This window comes from Gekko japonicus, unplaced genomic scaffold (assembly GCF_001447785.1).
Source record: "Gekko japonicus isolate JY-2015 unplaced genomic scaffold, Gekko_japonicus_V1.1 scaffold75, whole genome shotgun sequence".
Classification (NCBI taxonomy): Eukaryota; Metazoa; Chordata; class Lepidosauria; order Squamata; family Gekkonidae; genus Gekko; species Gekko japonicus.
Window position 1 is genome coordinate 1,844,346 of NW_015173124.1, and position 26,442 is coordinate 1,870,787.

Genomic DNA, 26,442 nt, shown 5'->3' on the forward strand with positions numbered 1-26,442 from the left:
ACAAGTATTTCCGTTACAAAAAGAAAGAAAAAATCATGCTCAGCGGCTGTCTGTTTAAGAACCAACCCCAAGTACTTCCTCTGGGAAAAGAAAGAAAAGCTCGGCCGCGGCATTCCCTTTAAGAACTGACTCCGCCCCCAAAGTGAAGGGAGGGGTTCCCTACTGGATGACGTCTACCTCTCCCATTGATAAAAGCGCCGGGATTCCCTCGGCCGTAGGTAGAGAGCGTACCGAAGTTCCGTTGCCGGCGCGCCACGTGGCTTTGTGCGGGACTGGTGGAGGTCTTGGGCTGGCCGAGGGCTGACCAGTCCCACCTCCTTTCCCTGCCGTAAGGAAGCCACCCCTGTTAATAATGGATCCCGCTTGCTTTCTCCCGTCCCACCAGTTCAATGGTAGCCCGTTGGGCTCGGATTTGTATAAAACGTCTCCTACATTCGCTTCATCTAAAACCGGGCGGACGGAGCAGCCTAAAGCGGTTGAACCGACCCGCATCATCACGGATCCGGTTACGGGCCGGGCTTACAGCAAAGGCCGTCTGCTTGGCAAGGTAGGTCGGTGGTGTCACGGAGAGGGTGGGTGGGGGGCATGCTGTGCGGAACGAAGGCAAGGGGGCTGAGCGCAAAAAACGCGGGTCGCTTGCTCCTGAGCAGCCCGATTGTCTGGCTTTCTGTGTAGCCGGCCGCGTTGGCGAGTGCTTTCCTACCCTTAGGAACGCGTGCTTTTGCTTGAAGTGGTGTTGTTAATCTGCGTTAGCGACTGTGAGAACGGGCAGGCGAGGGCGTTATTCCAGTTTAGGTGTTCCGAGTTGCGACGGAGACACTCGTGGCCCGCCGTGATCGAGGACCGAAGGGCGCCGCTCTCTTGTGTGAGGTTCTGGCCAAGCGGCGCCCTTCGGGTTCCCCATCGCTGTGCGGCTTGGCCTGCGCCGTTCTGACGCCTGCTGTGTTGGTGGTGGCCGCTCTCTCAGCTTCTCGTGATGCCCGATGATCTGAAGCAGGTCTGGACGTGATTGCCCCCCCCCCTCCCCGCCGTTTGTATGGAGTGGGAGGTGGGCTTATTAAGTACGATCCAATCCTTCTCTTCCTCCGCCGACTTTCCTATGCATTACACTCTGCGCGTTTTTCCTTTCTTCTCCCCACTCGAGCTGGAGCGCTCTTTCAGTCCTTGATCTCCTTCCTCCCGGTCCCGCGAAACGGACTGGCTTCTCCAAGTGGAGAGTGGACTTTTTAATAAAACTGGATGGCCAGGCAGCGGCTACTGCATGAAGGGAGATGGTTGTGAGCCTGCAACCTTGTCAACCGGGAGTGATTTTGTCATGAACCTTCCCTTGTGACAGATTTTGCAAAATGTTACAAGCCCTGTTCCAGCTGCTGGGGCTTCTCTTTCCCCCACATTCCTGTCTGACTAGGCTTATATTGCAAGGTATTTAATTATTGTTTTCCATTGCTTTCGGTGCCTGTGGAACTCCCTGTGTTATGTCTGATCTGAATAAGTGATCTCTCCTGTAGGAGCTGGGAGGTGACCTGAGTTCACCAATGGATTATGAGCTAATTGCATGTGGACTGCTTTGTGCTGCAATAAATGTTCTATCTAATATTTCCCTTCTACTGAGTGGAGTAGTTCACACCCTGAGCAGATAATGACTGCTGTCGTCTTAAAATGGGCAATGGGCAGTGCAAGGCCCTGAGCAGCTCCAGATTGCTGCTGAGTGGGGATTCCTGTGTTAATGAGCGGCCGCTCAGGCACACGGCTTAGAAGGAACTCTGGCAGTTCTTGAAAATCATGCTGGGCCTGATGGCCCTTGCTCTGATCTAGTAAAGAGGGCTGATAGCATAGTGGGTAGAACACACGCATGGCAAGTAGATGATTCCAAGCTCAGTAGCTGGCATTCTGGCCACCATGATCTCAGGTAGTAGGTGCTGGAAAAACATCTTTCACTATCAGAGACCCCAGAGAGCTGATGCTAGGCAAAGCAGGCCGTCTTGAGTGAGATGAGCCAATGCGATGACTCTGTACAAGACAGCTTCATAGGATCCAGTGAGGCATTGCTTATCACAGGGCTAAAGTCGAGTATGTTAAAACAGATGAGTGATAACTATTAAGGTACCTTGAGTGGTGCCCCCTTTTTTGCCTTGTGAATTTAAAATGGTCTGTGGATTTTAGCAAAATAAAAAATACATTTAGGATTGAAGTCTGCCTATGTTAGCCTCCTGCATGCAAAGCAGAAAAGCCTGGTTAAGGGCTACTAAATCCAAATTATTACCATCCTACTATAGTAAAAACAGTGTTGAAAAAAAGTGCATAGTGAATGCCTGCAACCATTAACTGATTCCAGTACCTTAGAGTTTCCTGGCTTTTCAAGGGTCTGTTGTGACTTAGTGGTTACAGTGACAGACTTGGGTCAGAGTCCTCTCTTCAAAGGAGTCCTACTTGCATGAAGCTTTCGGAATTTCTTTAGGCCAATCAAACTTCAGCCTACTTTACTCACATGACTGTGAATATAAAATGTGGGTAGCCTTTATATGGACTTCTTGGGGGGGGGGAAGTGTAGGCTGTAAATGTGAAAAGTCTATCTGAACACTGGATTTTGAATAGTAGTTTGAATAAGAAAAAACCCTAGGGTGTTGGAAATATGACCTTCTAGGCCAGGATCAGAAGGCCTCTGTCTGCAAACCTTGATAGACTATTCTACTGAATCCAATGGGCATCAGGTGTGGCTGGCAGCAGGCTGCACCCATAGCCTTCTGGGAAATAAAAAAATGGACACCTTCCAACTGAAAACATAAAGGTCAGTTACTGACATTTGAGCAATGACTGGGCTTGTATGTTGTATACACAGTGGTCAGATTCCACCCAAATCTGGTCTTTGTGTGTTCTGCTTAGATGGTGTTTGGGTTTTTTGTTTGTTCGTTCCTTCCCAGTAGGCCATGGGTACAACCCAATATTAGCTCCATCTTGTGCCCAGTGGTCTCAGAGCTTTCAGTCAGGATGCAGACAAAAGCCTTATGATGATGTCTGAAAGATTATTCCCCCCCCCCCATTTTAACGTCCAGTCTCAGTAGTCCTGGAGATGCTGAAAGCTTGTGTGCTACATTATGTTTTGGCTGGTCTTCATTAAAGCAATTGCACATTTTTTAAACACATGTGAACAGTCTGAAATATGGAAGTGCTGAAGGGAGGTTGGGCTAAAGAAGGGCCTTTGATACTCTGGCTCTTGCCAGTGGTCAGCTCCTATACTGTCCTCTTTATCCCACTGCACCATTCCCTGGCAAAACAAAACCTTGCCCAGCAGCCGACTTACCACTGAGTCTGCAAACAAAGCAAAAATACCAATGTTTATTATTTAAATGATAAAACCCAGTACTCTTTTTTCAGCGTAACATTGGGGCTACAAAGTGGTGAGAATTATGTAATATACCACAATTACATTGTTGTTGTTGTTCAGTCGCACAGTCGAGTCCGACTCTTCGCGACCCCATGGACTAGATCCCGCCAGGCCCTCCTGTCTTCCGCTGTCCTCTGAAGTTTGCTCAGTTTCATGTTCGTTGCATCGAGGACACTGTCCAACCATCTCATCCTTTGCCGTCCCCGTCTTCTTTGACCTTCAATCTTTCCCAGCATCAGGGTCTTCTCCAGTGAGTGCTCCCTTCTCATTTGGTGGCCAAAGTATTTGAGCTTCATTTTCATTATCTGGCCTTCCAGGGAGCAGTCAGGGTTGATTTCTTTTAGGATTGACTGATTTGTTCTTCTTGCAGTCCAAGAGACTCTCAAGAGTCTTCTCCAGCACCATAGTTCAAAAGAATCTATTCTTCGGCACTCGGCCTTCCTTATAGTCCAACTCTCGCAGCCATACATGACTACTGGGAATACCATTGCTTGGACCATGCGGACTTTTGTTGGCAGGGTGATGTCTCTACTTTTTATCATGCTGTTTAGGTTCGCCATCGCATTCCTCCCAAGTAGCAGGTGTCAATTACAGCAAACTAAGACAGGAGTCCAATGGCTCTTTAAAGGGTAATGTTTATTTCAGTGTAAGCTTTCCTGAGGTCACTTCAGATTCATAGGACAGGTATCTGATGAAGTGATCTCTGACTCAAGAATGCCCATGCCAGAATAAATTTTGTGTTAGCCCTTAAGATGCTGCTGGAGTCCTGCCTTTTATGGCATATGTAAGTTTCCTAGAACACTTGTTGTTTTTGTTGCCCTGATGTTCTTTTAAGTGAGGAACAGTTTTCTGACTTAAAACCTCAATGCCCCACTGAGCCATCTATATAGGCAGAGTGGGGAGGTGTGAGAGACAGGCAGCAGTGTGCACACAGCAACCCCTCGGTCCTCTCAGTTAGTGAAGCTGGCATTCTTCCACTGATTGTGCTGCAAAGGAAGGGGAGTGTCTGTTGGCTCTTTTTGCCCCACCTCGAACAGTGTGATGTGTCACCTGGAGAGTTGGCTCATCATATATGGGGGTGTCTTGGATCTTCTAAACAAGGGCTTTACCTTGAGTTTGGTTACTGTTGAGCCTTTTCTGTTCTTTCTTACTAGATCCTTTTTGGTGATGTTGTCTGGAACTGTTTTAATAGTGATACCCAAGCTAGGAGTCTTTCACACAGTAACTGGTCCCCCCTTATTTTCAGAATGCTGTATAGGCGTGAGGCTCATTTTCGGTAGTGCATATGATGCAGCCAAGGATGTACTTGCTTCACCACTGGAAAAACCTGTCTTTAGAAGAACACTTTCAGTGTGTGGTTGTCCTGTGAACAGGGCTTACGCACATCTTGGAGAAAAGGTTATGATGCCAGTGGGTGGGGAGGGGCCCAAAGTAGTAATGCCAACTCCAGAGCACCAAGATGGCATATGGAAATACTTGAGCGTGTGCATTAAACCAGAGGCATAAAATAAAGGTGCTTGCATTCAAACTGGCAGGTCAAAAATACTGATCTCTGTAAATAGATATTCCAAGTGTGATACTATATGACATAATTCAAACTTTTAAAACTAATTTGCAAAGAGTTATTAAATTTTAACAAAACATGCAATGTATACTACAAACAAATAATCCTTTTAAGATAGGAAATAGAAGAGAAAAGGAAAGATAACATTAGATTAAATCTAAATAAAAATTAGATGGCATAATTTCGACAAATCAATTTGTAGGTACACAATATAATTCGAACATTTGTGAATGCTAATTTGGAGTTAAAATTGTGAGCAGATTTGCTTTAATGACTGGCCAAAAGAATTCACCCTAAAATCTTGAGTCTCCTGTGGATCCAGTTTGGTGTAGTGGTTAAGTGTGCAGACTCTAATCTGGGAGAACCGGGTTTGATTCCCCACTCCTCCACTTGCACCTGCTGATGTGACCTTGGGTCAGTCACAAGCTCTGGCACAGCTGTCCTTGAAAAAGAGCAGTTTGTGTCAGAGTTCTCTCAGCCCCACCCACCTCACAGGGTGTCTGTTGTGGGGAGGGGAAGGGAAAGGAGTTTGTAAGCCGCTCTGAGACTCCCTTGGGTAGTGAAGGGCGGGGTATAAATCCAATCTCTTCTTCTTCTTCTTCTAAATCTCTAGCTAACACATCCACATCCAACTAAAGGGATAGCATGCGGTATAGGGCACTGAAAGGCTGTCACACAGAAGAGGTCAAAGACTTGTTCTGTGCTGTTATGCAGAGCAAGATAATGGGCAGTATTTTACTACTCTGTGCATGGAGCATGGAGTTTTCTTGCAGTCCCTTCTGACCCCTGAAAAGATCATTTCCAGGATCACAGGACCCATGTGGGCAATAGGTATGTGGGTTGTTGGGGGAAGCTGTAATAAAGAACAAGGGAGTGAAATTGTTCCTTTTCCCGCAACTGTAGATTAAGAGAGGAAATGGGTCCCTTTCTTCCTCTTGTCCTCTCTTACTTCATCACTGACCCACACAGCTGTTCTTTCACATGGTTCCTGCAAACCTTTCTGAAGACTGGGACAAGTAGCAGGAAAGGAAGAAATTGTGTGAGGACAGAAGGTTGCATACTACGGAGTGAGTTTAAGTTACAGGAGGGTAAAGGTAAAGGTTCCCTTGGTTGAAAGCCAGTCGAGTCCGACTCTAGGGTTGCGGTGCTCATCTCCGTTTCAAAGCCGAAGAGCCAGCGCTGTCCGAAGATGTTTCCGTGGTCATGTGGCCGGCATGACTAAACACCAAGGCGCACAGAACGCTGTTACCTTCCCACCGAAGTGGTACCTATTTATCTACTTGCAATTTCTTGCTTTCGAACGGCTAGGTTGGCAGGAGCTGGAACTAGAGACGGGAGCTCACTCTGTCATGCGGTACAGGAGGGTAGCCTTTGGCTGAACATTGAGAGAAACTTCCTAACAATAAGAGTAGTTCATCAGTGGAGCGAGTTACCTGGGCTGGGAGAATCTTTCACTCACTGGAATTTTTCAAGCAGATACTGGGCAGCCATTGAGGGGGAATGTGGTAGTTTTATATTGCTTGCATTGAAGAGAAGGCTGGATGATGAGGCCCTCTAGAGCTCTATTTGCTGGAAGAGTGGAATGAATGAGTTTTTGGAACTCTGACAAATCCCATGAAAATGTACTTGCATGCATAATTCTCTTCATCCGGGCAAGGGGATGCTAAACAAGTATACAGTACTTGCAACGTGAATTAAAACCAAGGCCTGAGCTGTATAGTACTATTGGACAAACACTTGGTTGAAGTATCCCTGTGCTTAAGTGCTGATGGATGTGCTCTGGGGGTGCTTTTTAAGGGTGAGGTCATACATCCAAACTGTTGGCTCTTAGTGCCTGGTTTAGCTCCCATTTTGGTAACTTTTTGCCTGAGGTGATGAAGCAATGATATTTGGCACGCACGTCTTGCACTGGGAGCACATTGGTCATGTGGCAATTGCACTTAAGTAAACTCATTTTACCTGGGGCTTGCTCTACCATTCTAGCAGATGTAATTAGTCTTGGTTCTCAACTGCTCTTATTAGCATTGAATGCTGGAAGGAGTAAAGGCATATTTGGGGGTAAATTATGGTCTCTTTATGAATAAGACAAACATATTCTCTAGTGATTTGATAGAACTTAATAAATAAGGACTTGTGAATTGCTTAAGGGGAAGTGTGTGCTTGAAATGCCATTGCCTAATGTTTTCGAGCTGGTTTAGTAGAGATTGGCTTGGGTGCCACATGCTTGAATGAAACTGGCTCAAGATCTTTGTCATTCTGTTACTGAGATCTTTCAGATAAGGTCATTAATTCATGGGAGGATTATTAATTCATGGGAGGATTATTAACAGAAAATTTTTATAATTTGTTTTTACAATGGTCTTTTTTTTGGGTCAGGGAGGATTTGCAAGATGTTATGAAATGAGAGACCTCTCCAGCAGCCAGACCTATGCAGTAAAAGTCATTCCTCATAGCCGAGTGGCTAAGCCTCACCAACGTGAAAAGGTATGTGTCCAGAAGATCCTTAGGCACAGCAAGGCAGTTTCTAGTATGCGTCCAACCTCAAACAGGAATATTTGCTGACTCAGTACTGCTTATTCCAGATCATCAATGAAATTGAGCTACACAGAGACCTGCATCACAAACACATTGTGAAGTTCTCTCATCATTTTGAAGATTCAGAGAACATCTACATCTTTCTCGAGCACTGCAGCCGAAAAGTGAGACCCAGATCTTTATATATGGCCTTTGTGTCTCCCTGTAGGCATATTTACCTACCATCCGATACTTTTGCCTTCCTGTTTGTCTTAGCTTTATAGTGTAGCATGTTTTGGATGATAACCAAGTGCTATACATAAGCCTTATGTAAGAGTCTGTCGCACAAGTGCCCTTGCTATGGGAGTTGTTTGCTGCTGTGTACAGTAGCGCTTGCGCTATTCTTGGTTGCCTGTTCTTTTGTTGCAGTTCAAACACTTGTAAACAGTAAGTTGGTCACAGGCATTTTAACATCTTTGGCCGCTCCTGGTGTAGATCAAAGTTCATATAAAACTGTCTGACAAGGGTTGTTTTGGAATAGTGCTTTGATAGAAGTTCAGTTTTGCTAAAACAACATCTGAATCCATTCCAGGAATTAATTTTACTCTTGGTGTGCTGCTAAGTCCATTTTAGCTTCTCTTTGGTACCTGATGGTTGTATTTTGGTACACTTCCATTATGTTCTTTAACATTTAATAGAATTCCTTATCTCCTTGTGGTGTTCTTATGAACCTTGTATACTTAAATTTGTCTACAGACTAGCTTTCTTATTTGGGGGATTGTCCAGGTAATATTTTAAGAAAACTATCCAGGAGTTAAGAAGTGCTGTGCTTGTAATAAAATGGGGCACAGCTTAAATATCCAGAATGCACATGTAAAAGTAGGCTTCTGTTGGTGAAAGTGAGAAAGCATGTTCAGAACCAGTTAAAGTTTAGGGGTTGCTGGGTGGGAGTGACTACTGGGTGGGGCAAAGGTATGGGATGAGGGGAGGCTGGGAGCACTTGTCCATTCATGGTTTATGCTGCGGGATATCATAAGGTTGGTACAAATTTTGAGCCAAGTATGCACAGGTTGTAGTCAGCTGTCATGTAACCTGAAGGTGATTGCAGACATTTTTCTGTTTGATCACAAGGACAAGTAGCTATCTGTGCCTATTCCTAAATAACTCATGATCTTCTCTGGAAGGATCAACTCCTTAGCTAAACCCTTTTTCTTCCAGTCTTTGGCTCATATCTGGAAATCCCGACACACTCTTCTGGAGCCAGAGGTTCGATATTACCTCAAACAAATCATTTCTGCCTTGAAGTACCTTCATCTTAAGGGCATTCTGCACAGGGACCTCAAATTAGGTGTGTACATTATGACGTGTAGATGTGAGAAGCTGAAATCAAACTCCCCCTGATATGTCACCCAGAATTCATCCAGTACACTAGCATAATTTAACATGCACTGATGTAGTGCCATTATTTAGGCTTCCAGTGTGGAATATATTAATCTTTTGAATGGTAAGGAGTGTGAAGTGTAGCCTTGCAAGGTGTGTGTGGTGGGGAAATGCAAAGGTCAGAACTACTCAGTCCAAAGGCCTCTTCAGCAGGTACCATCTATTTTCCCTCTCATTTGGGCCTAGAAACTTGTTACTTTTGTGTTTTAAAAAATTAAAAGTGGAGATTCTGATTGCTGAAACCTATGTTAGATCTTCAAGCTCTGTTCTGTGTGTGGGGAGGGTTGTGGTATATGAGAATTGTGACTTCTAAAGCCCTAATGTCTGCCTTCTGCTGCAGGTAACTTTTTCATCAGTGAAAACATGGAATTGAAGGTTGGCGATTTCGGTTTGGCTGCCCGACAAGAACCTGCAGACCAGAGGAAAAAGTGAGCGGCTGAAATGCTTTCCCTTCTGTAATTGTGTCTGAGCTTACTCTGGAGTAATAGTGAAGAGGCTTCTTCTATAGTGCCTCTGTGTCCTGTCACCCTATTCTTGCAGCTGTGTGGGGGCTCACAGTGCAACAGAAACCGTGGGGTTTGAAATAGACTCCTTTGCTTCAGCTGGAACTTGGTGGCCAAAGAAACAATGCAGCCACTGTATATGCAGTTGTGTCTAACGCAGAGGCCTCCTGTTTGAATAGCAAAGGGAAACAATGCCGACCTTATCTTGGGTTATGCCTTATGCAAACTGTTAATTCTGGCTGCTCCAGTGGATGGGGGAGGGCAAATGTGCAGGGCAGAAAGGAGCTCTGGAGGGGAAGGGAGTGTCTAAGCACATGAGTTGTAGTACTGACAGTCCAGTGTGAGTAACTAGATGCAAGGAGTAGGGTGAGCCACCTGGGACAGTGGTTCAGGTGACCACATGTCTAACCAGGAAGCTGCAGCTGAGGCTTCTGGTAGATCAACTTGTTGGAGCAAGACCCACAGGTATTGCTTTTTTGTGTGTTTGGGGGCACTGGGCTGTTGGAAAAGGAAATTTATTGAGGCAAACAGATCAGAATCCCAGCTGCAGGCTCTGTTGTCAGTTGAGGGTCCGTTTTGTGGTTTTCATGAGGTCTTGATGAGCCTTTGCTCACAGACCTAATGTATTAAGATGCATCACAGTTTATTTCAAAAGAGGAAGTCAGTTTTCACTGCTAGTAGAAATTTTAAAGAGGTGATCTTGAAGTCATGAATTTTTAAAAAATAAAAAGGATCCCTTTTTGGCTTATTTGACCTTTCTATAACTTCTTCCTAGGTACTTGTTGTTTGCAATTGTAGGATAAAATTCTAATATAATTGGAGGGACATTATAACAATCTGTTTATTAACCACTTGTGTTGGGTGGTTTTGTTGAGCATTAGTGATGCTTCTTGTGTTATAATGAATCAAATGGGATGGGGGAGAATTTGAGACATTACTGAGTTCCAGCAGCAACCATGCTAATGGTAACCACACTCTCCCTTTCCAGAACTATCTGTGGTACTCCCAACTATCTTGCTCCAGAAGTGCTGCTCCGACAAGGACATGGGCCGGAGTCAGATGTCTGGTCTCTAGGCTGTGTCATGTAAGTCTGGAGTTTGAGTGTTACGAGGTAGCTGTGTGCATCTCTGTGAAATCAGACCTCCAAGAAGTGGTCATTCCTTCACTGTTGCCTTCTGGCTATACTGGGACTGAACTTAACAAAACTCCTAAAAAGCTTATCAAGGTCTTCTCCAGAATGTATGATGCAAAGAGAGCCATTTCCTTCTCACTATGCTGATGGCAAAAGCAGGCTTCCAATTGATGATGCTGTATCTGAAGAAGTGAGCAGTGACTCACGAAAGCTCATAGCCTGCCACATATTTTATTAGTCTTTAAGGTGCTACTGGACTCTTTCTCTTTTATACTGCTACAGACAGACTAACATGGCTACGCATCATGAGCCAACCCACCAAGGTAGTCTGGAATTCCAGGCCCCAAAATGGAACTGGTGACGCTGCAAATCTCTAAAGCTGAGTGGCTCCTGCCTTGCCAGTTCTGTCAGTGATTGGGAGGCTCGGCCTGCAACTCATACAAACTGGATGCTAACTGGTCCCTCATTAGATGTTACCATCATAGTTTGGCTGCAACTAGGAGTTCTTAAACTATTGTTCTGAGCTAATTTTCATGAGTCCAAGTGTCATTCTGGGCTGTGTGCTGGGCAGGCAGTTAAAAGACAAGTTGGAGCTGAAAACATATTGTCACTTGCCTGTTTCTGCTGAAGAGTAGTTACAATGGAAAAAGTGGTTTGCCTGTGGTACACAGTTGGCTATTCGGCTTAGGTGTTTCTGAGCAACTTTCCGGAGTATGTCTTCGAAGTCATTTCAGCTTTCAGATCTTTGCCCCACTTAGCCACAACTTCCTGTTTAAACTTTCCATTTACTGCTATGTTATGAAAACTGTCTCCTCTCTGTGTGTGTGTGTGTGTGTGTGTGTGTGTGTGTGGAGGCGGCAAAGTCTGAGTGAATAGCTGATGAGGCAGAGGGCAGATCTTAGCCTTGTCTCTTGACCACATTGGGGTGCGGGGCACCACCTGTACAAATCCTAACTTAAAAGGCTGTTGGCTGTAATCCCATGAGGAGTGACTGTCTTCTGCCATCCGGATGTGCCTCCGGTCTGCTAGTACCTGGAGCACTTCATGAGTTTTATTACAGGGAATGCTTAAAGCTGGGCGTTGCCTCATGTCAGCTTCCTCTAGAGTTGTTGCTGAGTCATATGCGGATAAGATCATGCCATTGCTGGCTGGTACAGAAGCATTCTTCACAAATACCCTTGGCATTCTGCCATTCACCACCACCTTCTCTTTGCATCTTCTCAGGTACACTTTGCTATGTGGAAACCCCCCTTTTGAGACATCTGATCTCAAGGAGACCTACAAATGCATCAAGCATGTGACCTATACACTTCCAGTGTTCCTTTCCATTCCAGCCAAGAACCTGCTTATGGGCATCTTGAAACGCAACCCACAGGAGCGTTTAACATTGGAGGAAATCTTGGATCATGAGTTCTTCACCAAAGTGAGCGCAGGTCTTCTGAGTGCATTACTTAACTCATAATAGGACTGTTGCCAGAACAGAAAACTGGTGTGGTATAAAAACCACAGAGTGTGCTATACTTCTAGAGGCCAAGTCATTGGATGGAACTTCTAATTGGGCCCCACCATTATATGGATGGCAAGTGTCCCTCTTAATAAGGGTGTTAGCTTCTGGAATCGTGCCTAGATTGCAATTTAGGTAATTACATCCTGCTTCTAATTAGCTCTTACAGTTCTCAGATGTTACTTTTTGCTCTTGCCTTTGTTGCTGGGTAGCCTGACTTACATCCTTGCCAAGGGAACATTTCATCACAATAGCTCTTGAGGACTACTCCTAAAATTGGGGGAAACGGTCAAATCTAGTCAATGAGCAATAGGCACCTGTACACAAATGACTCAGATTGCCACCTCCTCCTTTTGTCTATTGGTGTCTCATTCAGCTTGGCTAATGGTGCTGACTTTTCTAGGGGTACACACCTGATAAACTCCCACCCAGCAGCTGTGTGATGGTGCCAGAACTGAATCCCCCCAACCCTGCCAAGAGCCTGTTTGTAAAGGTCACAAAGACTCTCTTTGGAAAAAGGAAATCCAAAGGTAAGCTTGTTTTGGCAGCTGACTTGCATCCAAAGAACTAACATGTCATTCCTGGCTTGAAACTGCCCAGTGGTGGTCATCTGTTTTGTTGGCTGGGGTGGAAACTCATAGGACAGGCAGCATACTGAATACTGTAGCTTTATCATCTGAGGTCCAAAATGTGGGGAAAAGTGTTGCAGCCAATTTCTAAATGATCTTCCTACTTAAGTAGGCCTAGAAGAAAAATCAGTGTTTTGCTTATTGCTTACAAAGGTGTGCTTAAAGAGACAAAGTTCAGATGCTTGTTCCACACATACTCCAGTATTTAGCCTATTGTGGCTCTTTCTCTATGAGGTGCCTGATGTACTTGTCTTCAGGGAGTATCGGCACTGCAGGCCTGTCTCAGCTAGTAATCTGAGTTGAGTTACTAACCCTTCCTTTCCTTTTCTAGTTAAGAAGTCTCCCTCAGAAGAAAGAGATGAAATTTCCAAGTTGGTAACAGGCCTTGTGAAGACCTCTATCTGTAGACAGATGAGTCACAAAACTGTGGAAGGGAATGAGGTAAGCTTAACTGCAGGTGCTTGTTAGCCAGTTACCACTTTTGGAGTGGGAGGGAGGAAAAAATCAGTGAGGGAGAAGTTCTGGTAGCTCCTGAACCTGCTAGGAGGCAAAAGAGAGGTTCACAATGAGCTCAATTGACTTTTTCTTTGCAGGTCACCCCTTTGAGTGGCCAGAGTCCTAGCTCTAGCCCAGCAGTGACTGTAGCAGAAGAAGGCTCACGGAAGTCAATCTCCAGGTCCATTCGTGGGACAATGGCTAGCACCTCTGAAGGTGAAAAGAGTTCCTTGGTGTGGTGGAATTGCCAGCTACTAGAACCTGCTCCAGTGTAGTGGAACAGAGTTGCCTGTAGACTCCGTCCTTCATTATAAGTTCCCTGAGGTGAAAATAATGGGAGATAGAGTTTATAAACGCATTTGGACTGGAGTAATTTTGAGAGGCAGAAATATTAACTTATGCGTGCCATTTTCTATTGAATTAATTAATATTATTTACAAATGAAGTAGAAGCAGAATAGAATTGGCAACTTGTAGAAGATCATTATTAAAGAGTGTTAAATTCATTTTCGATTGTAGAATAACTTGTAAATTGTAAGACATTGAAATGAATAAAAAATTGGGGGGGGGGAGTTCTCTGAGGTATTGGAGTTCAAGCAAACTGCTTCTTAACGTGGAGGCTTTCATTTAGCAATGGCTCCTGGCTACAGTAGCTAAGTAGAACCTTCATGTTCATTGGCAGGTTAACTCTGACTGCCATAAGCTTAGGGACAAATGGAGAGAATTGTTGCTTTTGGTAAACTTCTGAAAGCATCTCTCCTATCACTGCTGCAAACAGAATGCTGGCCTTGATGGGCCTTGGGTTATATCCCAGAATGCTTATATTTAAAGCACAGTTGAAAATAGCTTGGTTTCCCTGAAGCCCAGTTCTAGCTCTTGAGTGAGGTCCTCTCTTGGTAGAGGTGAATTTCTCTACCATTCCTATCTAGTTTTGAGCTCTACGTGTAAGCTATCATGATGCATTCATGGGAACACCATGTTAAGCTGTTCATGCCTCATGTATCTATCTTCTCCCCTTTTAGTATTTGAAGATTGTGTCACAGCATCAGCCGTCATTGAGTCTGCTATTGCGCTCTTGAAGAACTGTCTGTCCATCATGCCTCCAGGTAAATTTAAGCTTCAGTCTGTTTAAATGTGTAGGAATACTTGGATTTCTTCTCTTGTCCTCTGTTTGAGACAGCGGGGGAAGAAATGGAAGAGTTGATGTCTTGGAAGTGAATACTGGAGAAGGGGCGTGTAATAGGTAATACCTTACTGGTAATACCTTACAGTAATACCTTACTGGTATTTTTCAGGTAGATCTTGGCATCCCAAATGTATCCGGGTTTTCTTGGGAAACCGGGGGGGGGGGATCCTGAAAAAATCTTGGATATATTTGGGAATTACTGAGCCGAAAACAGCAGAGAGGAGGAGGAGGAGGAGCAGTCTCTCAACTGTTTTGTCAGGCTTCTACTGCAGTAAAGTTTAAAGGAGCTGCAGAAAGCAACCCGAGGGTCAGCTGTGCTGCTGGGGAGCAGTCTGTTCCTGCCAGCTCAGTTTAGGGCTGGCTTCTCCTGCAGCCCGGTTTAAACTGGCACAGCAGCTCCTGAGGCTCGCTTCTCCTGCAGCCTGGTTTAAACCAGACTGCAGAAGAAGAAAATTGGATTTATACCCCGCGTTTCACTTGCTTGTGCCCGTGGGGAGCAGACTATTCCCTGCTGGCTCAGCTTTGCACGGCTTTCTCTTTTAACCAGTAGTTTTCGTCTCGGGTCTATTGGACCTGAAAAAAATTAGGATTTCTGAGAAATCTCAGGTCTGAATACTGTAGCAGTATTGGAATCTTGGATTTTCCAGAAATCCAAAAAATTTCAGGTCCAGTAAAACTAAATGGAAAAATATTGGTTAAATTTTTGCACCTCTGTAGTGCATAACCAAGGACATAAAGCTAGAAGCAGCTGCCTTTTGAAGCCTTAAGTTTATTCAGACTTCTTGGGACCCAACATTACAGGCATATAAGGATGAGAAGAGCATAGAACTGAGCAGGGAAGACACCAACCACCTCATCCTATATATATATCCCTACGTATTGGCACTTTCCAGCTCTCCCATTGGCTGTGCATTCCATCAGCTATTGGCCCATCAACCACTGCTCAAGAGTACTCGTGTGCCGTTGACTGGGTGCTGGGTCCAATCCTCCCCCCCCCCCACCCTCTGCAAGCCTGGACACTCTTCCCTGACAGATGATGAAGAAGAAGAGATTGGATTTATACCCCGCCCTTCACTACCCAAAGGTGTCTCAGAGCGGCTTACAAACTCCTTTCCCTTCCCCTCCTCACAACAGATATCCTGTGAGGTAGGTGGGGCTGAGAGAGCTCTTGACAGAAACTGCTCTTTTTCAAGGACAGCTCTTATCAGAACTACGGCTTGCCCAAGGTCATCCAGCCAGGTGCAAGTGGAGGAGCGGGGGATCAAACCCGGTTTTCCCAGATTAGAGTCCGCACACTTAACCACTACACCAAACTGCCAAAATGGCTGTCTCCTGACAAAGACATTTCTCCTGCTTGGCTCCTGTGGGACTAACTTTTCCCTCAGTGGCTATTGCTAGACAACCAAGCTTGGTTCTGTCAGTAAAAAAGCAAAGGCAGGAGGCCCTTTCCAGACCTTTGTGGGGAACTCATTGGGGCCAGTCCTGAGCTAGGGTTGCCAGCTCCAGATTGAGAAATTCCTGGATATTTTGTGGTGGAGTCTACGGAAGCCAGAGTTTGGGGAGGGAAGAGGCCTCAACTGAATAGAGTGCCATAGAGTCCACCCTCAAAAGCAGTTATTTTCTCCAGGGAGAGAGAGATCTGTTGTCCGGAGTTCCGTTGTGATAACCTAGCCATCTTCAGGCTCCACCTGAAAGTTGGCTACTCTAGACGTAGCAATTAGCGCTTCAGAACAGGGTCTGCCAGACCCAGTTTCTTACTGTGGAAGTTGAGTGGGTGATTTCGGACCCATCACAGACTTTCAGCCTAACCTACCTCACAGGGAAGTTGTGCAGATCAAAAGAGGGAGAGGAGAATGATGTGAGCTGCTTTGGTCCCCACTGTGGAGAAAAACTGCACTTTTCCTAGGTAGAGGCTGTAGGGAGGGAGGAGGAGATGGTAACCTGAAGTCAGAGGGGCAGATAATGGTGCATTGATGGCTGACTGGGAAGGATATAGGGTTGCCACCTCCAGGTTGGGAAATTCCTGGAGATTTGAGGGGTGGAGCCTGGAGAGGGTGGAGTTTGAGGAGGGGCAGGTACAATGCCATAGACTCTACCTTCCAAACCAGCCTTTTCCTCTTGGGTAACCATTGTTGCCAATCTCCAGGGGAAGGCTGGAGATCACTCAGAATTACAACTGCTCTTCAGATGGCAGAGATCACTTCCCCTGGAGAAACCAGTAAGCAATGTGTCATTATACCCTGCTGAAGTCACCACAGCAAACTGATGCTGAGTGCCCAAGGCCGGGGCACCCACCCAGAGCCTCTTTCTAGAACCAGTTGTATTTATTTCCACAACGGGCCTTATTCCTAGTTTTATCATGAGGACTAATGAGAATAGTCCTCTACAGCAAAGTTTTGAAAGAAGCAGAGAATGTGCCCATTCCCATCCTGCTGCAGATAAAAGGGCTACTTTTTACAGGACATTTTGTTACTTAGGTAGGTTCCTGGTGGGGCAACAACAGTGCAGCACATTGTGCTGTTCTTCTCATTGGAATCGGGTCTCATCACCAAGCAGATAAGGGAGCAGCCATGTCCCTTAGTAGCCCTATTACATGATTTCTTTTGTAGGCCTTGGGATTAAGCGTCATATGGTTGTGGGTTTCATGCTGATGAGCAGTGTTGAGTTTTTTTGTCTGTCCTTGCCTCCGTTAAGTTATATCTTTGTTCCCTGTCCAGCTGAGAGGAATCCTGCTTCTTTGGCTTGCCACGAGCACTTTGTTTGGGTAAGCAAATGGGTGGACTATTCCAACAAGTACGGCTTCGGCTATCAGCTCTCCAACCGCAGCATTGGTGTTCTCTTCAATGATGGAACTCATATGACTCTCTCTGCCAACTGGAAGTGAGTAGAAGAAGCATTTGTCCAGAGGGTTCAGTTGGGCCTAGGAGTTCTACCTGGTACCCTTAGGCCGTGTATTTGTTCTGATGAAGCAAATAACAGCATGGGAACAGGAGCAAATCCTAGAGGAGGTGAAGGCTGGGGAAGGGCACTGGGTGAGCAGAGGCTTGCCTGTACACAGAATAAAATTGAAGGAATAGGTTGTATCCCTGGAATCCACCCATCCTGAGCAGATAATCTCGGGTTCATAAAGAACAGTTAGCTTGTTATGGGAAGGATACTTTCATCTCAAGATGCTGCAAGATGCCTGATGTTAAAATGTCAAGAGAATTCAGAGCTGCCTTATGAGCTCTCCTGTAGAGCGGTGGCAGGTCAGCTTCCACAAGCTTAAGCATCTAGGGTTCAAGGGGCCTCTTGCTATTCACTTGCTCAGCTATAAGAAGGCAGTTTCTCTATGTGCTGTCAAACTAGGTGTATAACTCTGACACTGTCTATTCAGAGCTCTTTTTTTTTCTGGGGGAAGGCACCGGAACAGAGTTCCAGAACCTCTTTGACAAATTTCTTTTTATAAATTTTCCTCTTGAGGGTTACGGCACGTCTTTTTCAACAGAAAAAATAAGCCCTGTGTCTGTCACACTTTAATCCAGTTCTTCATCCACGAACTTTGAGGTAGTGTGCCTGGTCCTCCCCGGTTTTGCTCGGTTGAGAGTGATGGCATAAAGCTCACCGTGTGGGTCTTGAGTCAGAATGGAGATTTGTACCTGATCTCCCTGCCCCCACCCCAGTCCAACACTGACTGCTACAGCACTATGGGTGTCTGAGATGTGTGTGGCTATGTGAGTTGAGGATTGCGAGCCGCTTGGCTGTCATAGTTAATCTCCTTCTTTTGTCCTACAGAAAAGTACATTATAATCTGACCAACAGTAAGCATTTCTCCTTCCCGGCTTCTGCAGTCCCTGAACAGCTGCAGGGACAGATGAGTGTTCTGCAGTACTTTGCCTCCTACATGGAGCAACATCTTATGAAGGTAAGCAGCTGCTGGACTTGGTGTGTTCAGCTTCACTGGCCAGTCTGGATTCATATAGAAGATCTAGCTTGCATTTCACCTGCTTTTTAGATCTTTAATAGGTATTTCCACAAAGATGTTTGAGGGGCACAACTCAAACTCTTGGTAAAGACTTCAGAGTTGCTTTCTCAGCACTTGTGTTCTTTTCCTTTCTCAGCTTCTGGTTGGCAGCCTTCCAACCAGAAGGTGTGCATGTGGGCCCCCTGTATGGCTTTGGCTGCATTCCTATGCATGCCCACATGGCTGTGGCTTCTTAATACACGTGTTAGGGAAGCCTGACCTGCAATTATGGAGGATGAAGAGGAAATTTCCTGTGGCAGTGCTGAACTGGGTCTTTGGAATTAGTATGTCCTTCCTGTGAATCTGGCTTGTATTACTCACCTGAACTACTGTATCCAGTGCAATCAAGACTGTTAGTCTTGGTGGATTGTATGGAGTAATGAAAAGTGCTGGGGTAGGATCCACAGCAAAACAACGAAATACACGCTTCCTGGAAGGTTTTACTTTTATTGAAAAGCCATAGATGCAATAACACGAACACTGTTAGGAATGGCGGACTACCTATGCGCATAATAGGATATAGGGCATTTGTATGGGCCCCCCTTAACAATACCCAATTAGATGGGCTCCCACATGCGGGAGACGGCGAGAGTGTCTAACGGTAGCGAAGCTGGGAACCAGAACGATCCCATGGAAGGTAGACAACACAACTCCTCCAGTAACTCCAGCAATTAAGCGCATGGGAAGGAATGCAAAGCAATTAGAACGTCTCTCCCTACTCATGGCAGCTTAGCTGACACTTGGGTATTGTGGGAAAGGATTGCTGGAACATTCTTGTGTTGGTGGAATAGCTGCCAAGGGCTGACTTTTTCCCCATCTCTCTTCCTCTCTTCAAAGGGAGGAGACTTGCCCAGCATAGACGAGGTTGGGCAGTTGCCACTGCTGCTCCTACAGTGGGTGAAGACTGATCAGGCCTTGCTGATGCTCTTCAGCAATGGAACCTTCCAGGTAAGTAATGGCATTAAGTTGTGTCTGGCCTTTGAATGGAGCAGCCTTGAGGGGGAGGTCATGCAAGACCCAGCTTTGTTCTCAACAAAGAATACTTGTAATTGCTGTATAGACTGCACCAGTGGAACATCCTTGCTCTAGAGAACATCTTCCAAGTTTTGACTCTAGAATGCTTCTGAGGAACTAGATGTCTATTTTTGCAGAAGAAAATCTGCAGTTTATTCTCCAAGGAGCTCATGGCAGCTTATGGCAAGCAATATATGGTTCTTCTCTCAGTTCTGACTTATCTCCCAGCCGTATTGTGAGAATAACTGGCCCAAAGTCATCCAACGAGCTGCATGGCTGGCTAGGCATTTGAACCCAAGGCACCCTGGTTCTTCTAACCACTATGAAACACTGCCTTTGTATAACTTTGTGGCCTCTGGTGTCTTGAATAGCAGCATTATAATGCACATTTAAAATGCTTAAGCATATAGGGCTCTCATAAATTCCTTTACATAAAGCTTGGTTCCCTACTTAATTCAGCTTCAGTTTGCAGCTCTCCCCTCTCCCTCATACTTAAAAGGGAAAGGAATGGGGTTCTGGTGTAGGTTAGTGAATTCTCTAAGGGTAGGGCCTGTTCAAAGGAATCAGGCACTAGGCATGCCTCAGTACTCATGGCCAGTATGCTCCATCCTTCCAGGTGAACTTCTACAATGATCATACCAAGGTGATCTTCAGCAAACCTGACCACTCTTGCCTTCTCACCTACATAAACCGTGACAGGAATTCCTATACCTACAAGCTCAGCAGTATTGCAGAACTTGGCTGCTCACCAGAGCTTCAGCATCGGCTCAAGTACATCCTCAAACTGCTGCTTGAGCGTGCAGATGCCTAAAGCTGCAGGATGGGACTCTTTGTCTCCTTTGTCCTTCCAAGAACGATGCTAATGTCATAAGAGATACAACTGCAGAGACCATCAGAATCCTCCCACAGTGGATGCCTGATCTTCAGGAAAGACAAGACTCCAAACAAAAACTGCACAGATGTAGCTCTGAGTACCTTATCCCAGGACCCATCAACGTCTGGATGCTTATCTCCAAACTGACTTTTTAATTAAGGGATTTGCACTTGGTTTGACATGACTGCTCCAGTCCATAGAGAGAAGGTGCAGGGATGGAAGTTAAATGTCTTAAGTTTACTCCTGTGTGACTGCACAGCTGGTTATACACAGTGGAGAAGATGGGGTCTTGGGTGTGGGGAGAGCTATTGCTGCATCCATAGTATGGAAACAATTGAGGGTAGGCTGAGGAATGAGGAGAAATGTCCTTTGAGAAGACAGTTGCTGGACTGTTTTTCCAGTGCTTATATACCTGGTAAGGTCTGGGCATCCCAGCACCTGATGGGTTTGAGGGGCTTCTCAGCTGCCCTTCTGTGAGCATGGAATTAAGGTGGCTTCCATTCATGAACTGGTTCAGGCATTTGTAACACTACCACTGTCTGCCCGTGGACTCTCTTGTGCTGCTTGCTTGGCTCTGATTCATGGACCAACTAAAGCTGTGAGTGGACAGTGTCTGGGGCTAGTCGGGCAAGGAGGGATGCGTGTCCCAACACAGTGGCACTGTCGCGAGTGGCCTTCCGCAGAGTTAGACGGGAACCACGAAAAGGGCTTCTCTGCTTGGCGTATGACTGTTGCAGCTAAGATGCTGGTGGCAGAGGGGAACTGAGGGGAACTGTGGGGAACTGTATCTGGCTGCTTTGCCAGATGGCTGTTTTCTGGAATTGGCAGGGATGAACTGCTGCCAGTCTTAATTTGGGATGAAGAGTTAGGGGGATGAGAGCTGAATCTTCAGCCTTAAATCCGAGCCAATTCAGGTTTCCAGTGCTGCTGCTCAGTACTTGATGCTGTGAAGCTGCGTGTTGCATAACAAACTCCTACACTAATTAGGCAAATAGGGCTTTTTTGTTTGCTGAGACTGTGAATTGCCCTATTTTTGCCTCAGTTTCTCAGCTGCTGTCTCAGACTCAAGATGCAGCAGAGGGATTTTGTGTATTACTGTGGTACAGACTTGAACAGCTTAAACAAAAGCTGCCTGTTTGGTATTTGAACTTGACAGACTGTTGTCCAGTTGTGGAGCTTAAATGGTATAAACTTCCACTGACACCTATTTATGTATTTATATGAATTATTTATTTTGCACCTGTGTTCTGTCAATCATGCAGCACCATGTCTCCAAACTCCAGCAGTTTGATTACAATAAACTCCTTTTTAATAAAAGCAAATATAAATCAGTGCTGATTTAACTTGAAATAGCCCTGGCTGCAGTGAAGAGCAGTCAGGACAGGAACTGGCTGATCTTCTTCCAGTCTTCTCAGAAGCTATGTTATTTCATTGGTCTAGGGCATCACATCTGTTTGAGGTTGCTTTCCATACCCTGCAACAGCTGTCACCTTAGCATGGTTAGCAGGGAACTCACAAAGAGATGTCCTGTTAAACATACAGTGGGAGCTGAGGTTGGTCATTGCTCTCAGACACATATCCAGAATATTAGTGTTCATTATGGACACTGCTAGGTATTTTGTCTACTACAGTAGGCAGGGACCCTTCTAAGCAGCTTAAGACTAAAGGGTAGGAAGCAAGAACTAAATAGGACCTCTGCTACTATACAAATACGTAGCTGGAGAGGTCTCAGTGATGTAACTCTTCTATAAATGGCATGTTTTATCAGCACAAATTATATGAACATATACAGATTTATAGGGTTTGTTTCAATCCAAAACAAATCTGGGTGGTGGTGGTAGTACGTAACATAGGGAGGTTCAAAGCCAAGCATCCTTCTATGATGGAGGCAGCTGTTTCCAAAGGAGTGTTATCTTCTGACATAAAGTAAAGCTTCCTGGACTCTTCATATCTACTTCATTGGAACAGAAATTGGAAGAAAGCTAGTACCAGCTGTTTGCTTTTGCTTTGGGGGGGGGGGAAAGAAGCAAGTGGGGGAAGGACACTCTTTTGTGGACAGAGTAGTGGACAACATGTTGCATAGGGTATAGAAGCAGCTATATGCTGGAGTGACTATACAGTTTTGTTTCTGAAAGATGAGACATATTACATTTGAAGTGGTGTCTCTAGATTGATCTGGGACCAGCCTAATGTCTGAAGTCTCACTACAAAAAGCAGCCTATTGCACACTGGGAAGAGAGCGACACTCAAATTTCTCATGTACTATTCTATCATGGAGGAAGAGTGATAGACACTGAAGGAGGCCTGTGAGTTTTTTTCCACTCCAGTAGCCCATGATGGTGGTGGGGGTGTATTAATGCTGCACTGAAGAATCTAAACACGATGGAATGGAAATAATTTTACAGTCTTCCAAAGCTGTGCAACTGTGTGAGTAATGACATGGGAGTGCCTAGGTAGACTACTTGGCAAAGAACAGAAGGTAACCAAAGGTTTATGTAGAACAGGGCTGAGCAAGAGACTGTGTATAGTTCGTCTGCAACATCCAAGGCCCCTTTAACTGCAACATCTAAGGCCCCCTTTTTGATTTTAGAATCTTGATGTAAGAGTGGAACAAATGTATCTTTCATCAACAGATTGCCATGAGTCATGGTGAAGGAGATTTGTGTGCACCTCAAAAGGGTTATTCTGCCAGCACAGTAGATCCAGTAACTAGGACTGTCTAAATACTGGTGTTTTGGGGCAAGTGCTGTCCTATGTCTGCTGTAAGAGGCTGCTTTGCTTCATGAATTCCTCCTTGGAAGAGACTATGGCCCTTTCACATTACCATTCTAAACCAGATGTTATTCATTCTTGTCCTGATTTCGAGTATAGGAATACAGGGATGGGGGTTATGTACAGCAAACTTCCTTCCATTAATGAGCCATCTCTAAAGCACTATTGTCATTTCAAACTGCTGTTTTTCTCCCTACGCAATCTTTCTTGGACTTTTAAAAAAACCTTCTAAGGTGAGTGCTTTAGTGCTAAACCACTATAGCACTTCAGTGCTATAGCGGACACCATTGAGATGCATTGGAGTCCATGGAGTCAATGCATCTCAATGGTGCCACTATAGCGCTCACCTTAGAATGTTTTTTTAAAAGTCTGAGGAAGATTGCGCGTCAAAAATGGGTGGGGAAAACAGTGGCATTGTGGGAAGTGCTATGGACATTTTAAACAGCATGCCACAGCGATTCAGAAGTACAACAAAAGGGGTTGAAAATGGAAAAAAAGCAGTTTCCCTTGAAAGTGGCTCAACCACACTCTGCTAACCCAATGCGAGCATTTGTATGAACAGGTAAATAAATTCCACTAGCAGCCAGTTATGAAAACAGGACTGTCTGAAATCACAGAAAAAATCCATTAGCAACCAGTTACTAAAACGGAATACAAAGGCAGTTTGAAAAGGGTCTATGGTGTTGATTATGCACAGAGGTCATTTTGGGGGGGATCGCGGGGGATCGCAGTTCCCCCGGGTGAGGTACGGGGGCGGGGCACAAGATGAAGCCCCTCCCCCTGCTTCTGGCCGCCCCGCTTCCGGCCCTCATTCAGCCAGGAGGAGGCAGGAGAAGAGGGAGGGTAAGTTGCTTCCTCCCTGCCTCTCCCCACCCCTGCATGCCTGGGGCCAGGGAGGGCCTTTGCGGGGCTTCCTCGTACTCCCGCCAGACTTGCAGGTCCACTGCCAGGCCCCTCATGGGGCTCGGCAGTGGAGCTGCAAGGCCGGCGGCGGTGGCCGGGACCGTTGGGGGCGGGGTGTGTGGCCTTATGACACACGTCCGGTGATGTCGGGGGGGGGGGCGGCCTTATGACACACTTCCGGTGATGTCAGGGGGGGTGGCATATGCTAATGAGTTATGCTAATGAGTTCCCCTAGCTCTTTTTCTACGAAACGACCCCTGACTATGCATCTCTTGTAGCAGCAGTCGCCTGAAGTTTTTTAAAATGCAGCAGAGCTGTGGGAGGGGTGCTTCATGTTCCCTGTCAAAATTACCTTATGGCTGCTTTTGCCATGTGAGGGGATAATCCTTTTATAGGGCAAATATCTTGTGCACAAGCAAAATGTTGCTGGGAATGGTTCATTATGTTACTGTCCCTGCCCATCTTTAAAAATAAGGAAACCCAATCCCAGACCTCCCACAGTAACTTCTCTCACATACATATATGGGAAGCTTTAGTTGGATCTCCTAAGGTGTGTCCTCTGAGGGTGGCCAGTGATACAACCTGTTCAGAAGTGCTTTGTATATACCTGATGTAACACCTGGAGCATCTGTGTGTGTACAATTAAAGTATACAGTGTGTTCTGTAATTAGTACTAAGGATGTGCATTAGTTTCCCAATGAAAAATGATTTGAACCATCCATTTTAATTGAACCAGAATGGGAGGGGCCGCCTCTTCTAGCTGTCCTACCCCCAACACACATTGCATTGTAAGTGGCAGCCAGGAACTCTCTGATGCTTCAGATGCAGACCACAGGAAACATAGTACACCATACACGGTTATCTGAGATGTGTGGGGAAATGGAAAGGGGGAGAGATTCCCCCCCCACCTGCCGGTCCGGTGGCTGGATGGGGGGGCAACAACATACCTATTGATTTAAATTTTATGGAGTAATAATAATAATAATAATAATAATAATAAACATCTATCATAGAAATGAATGATTTGAAACAAAAAAGTGCATTCCTAGTTGCTTCTCCCAAATTCCTAGGACTCTTAGCTCTGCCTGAAAGACCTATAATGAACTGGAAGCTTGTTAATCTAGCCTTTTAGAGAAGTCCATGCAGGTAGTACTGGTTGGAGTGATTCTCAAGGCTATTGATATGTTTCTTATTTAAATGGGTTTGGAACATCAAGGAATGGATCCCTTGGAGGAAGTGACCTTGGTGTTTCAGGGGGAATGGCAGAGAGTGTGGGGCTCTTGAAGTCCTTATACTGCTAGGGTTTGCAGTGCAGGCCACAGAGGCTGACCGTTAGTCCTCCTGTGCAGAGCTCTTGTGTCTTGGCTAGGGGATGCAATAGCAGCACATGTCTAAATACTGTTATGGAAGTCAAGCAGAGTTGGATCAACCACATGTTCTGAATATAATGGAACATGTATGTTCTGAGGGCATAATGTTCTGAGAACAAGCATAATGTAGAGTGGTTGTAATGTATCTAGTCCAGACAAGTCCATAGACAAACGTTGACCTTCACTCCAAGAGGCAATGGACTATGCGGATCCAAGCCTGCTCCAATCGGGGGGCTAGGTTCCTGGCTGAGAGCCTATGGGACTCTCGGCCACTGTAAATAACCTATAGGAAAGTAGGGTGTGTGTTTTGGGTGGCGTTTTCTCGGGGATATAAGCCGGCCTGCGAGCCGGCCAAAGTCATCTTGTTCCTGATCGAATAAAGTAGGCTTTGCTGAAATCACTCTCCGTTTGCGTACTTTTCAATGGTGATTCATGAGTATTGCTATAACCTTTGTAAAAAGTCCCTACCAGTTTCTCAACATTTTCTAGGGAAAGTACCTAATCTTCAAAAGAAGAGTCAGGATTCAAGCTTGTGTGGCCTGTGGCCTGAAAGGCAGCCCTGTTCTTTAATGATAAGTGCCTGTCGACTGGCTGCAGTTGCTTATCGGAACTGGAAAGGCAGCCTAGAGCATTGCTTAGAGAGCATTTAATTCATCTCTCTTTTAAAAGCAGGCATGGTTACAGAGGGGAAAAGTTATATGGATAAATTTAGATGAGGGGAAAAGCTAATGACTAAGACCAACAGCACCTGCAAGAAATCACACACACACACTGCCGCTTTACCACTGGGTATGAGGCAGATGGTGCCTTTTATAGTGTTAAATGCTACTGGTGAAATATGCTGTTCAGTGTAAGTAGGTTTCAGAGCTGCATGAAGTGAAGCTGGTCCAATTATATTTTCTTTATGTACGCTTGCCTCTGCCAGTCAGGAAGGTGATGTGGGTTGTTCTGAAATCAGCTCTGTTCTGGCAGATCTCCTAATGTTAATAGGAAATCTCTTTGTTCCTGCTTCGTGAAAGGTCACATCTATTTCGCGACTGATGAAAGCCTAGAAGCAGTAATAGCCCCGTGTATTGCTACATTTTTGTTGGCTGCTTCTGGAAAAGGAGTTAGGGCTTTGGCAGCTTCAGTTCTACAATGATACATTATTTAAAC

General features: G+C 45.4%; 1 protein-coding gene across 1 annotated transcript; it reads left to right on the plus strand.

Annotated features, from left to right (window-relative positions):
• The first annotated feature begins 233 nt into the window (after nucleotides 1-233).
• Nucleotides 234-21,521, plus strand: PLK3 (polo-like kinase 3). Its single transcript, XM_015421953.1, has 15 exons — nucleotides 234-547; nucleotides 7,326-7,433; nucleotides 7,532-7,648; nucleotides 8,682-8,811; nucleotides 9,244-9,331; nucleotides 10,395-10,490; nucleotides 11,763-11,961; nucleotides 12,446-12,572; nucleotides 13,003-13,112; nucleotides 13,265-13,382; nucleotides 14,188-14,271; nucleotides 17,069-17,231; nucleotides 18,126-18,255; nucleotides 19,192-19,302; nucleotides 19,985-21,521. The coding sequence occupies exons 1-15, from the start codon at nucleotides 353-355 to the stop codon at nucleotides 20,177-20,179; spliced, it is 1,971 nt and encodes a 656-aa protein (XP_015277439.1). The 5' UTR covers nucleotides 234-352; the 3' UTR covers nucleotides 20,180-21,521.
• Nucleotides 21,522-26,442: the final 4,921 nt, after the last annotated feature.

What these genes read in the sequence shown, in the direction of transcription:
- PLK3 (XM_015421953.1), top strand. Translation starts at nt 353, where the DNA reads ATGGATCCCGCTTGCTTTCTCCCGTCCCACCAGTTCAATGGTAGCCCG. An exon ending in AGCCTCACCAACGTGAAAAG is followed by an intron (nt 7,434 to 7,531) that starts GTATGTGTCCAG and finishes TGCTTATTCCAG; the next exon opens with ATCATCAATGAAATTGAGCT. An exon ending in ACTCTCTCTGCCAACTGGAA is followed by an intron (nt 17,232 to 18,125) that starts GTGAGTAGAAGA and finishes TTTGTCCTACAG; the next exon opens with AAAAGTACATTATAATCTGA.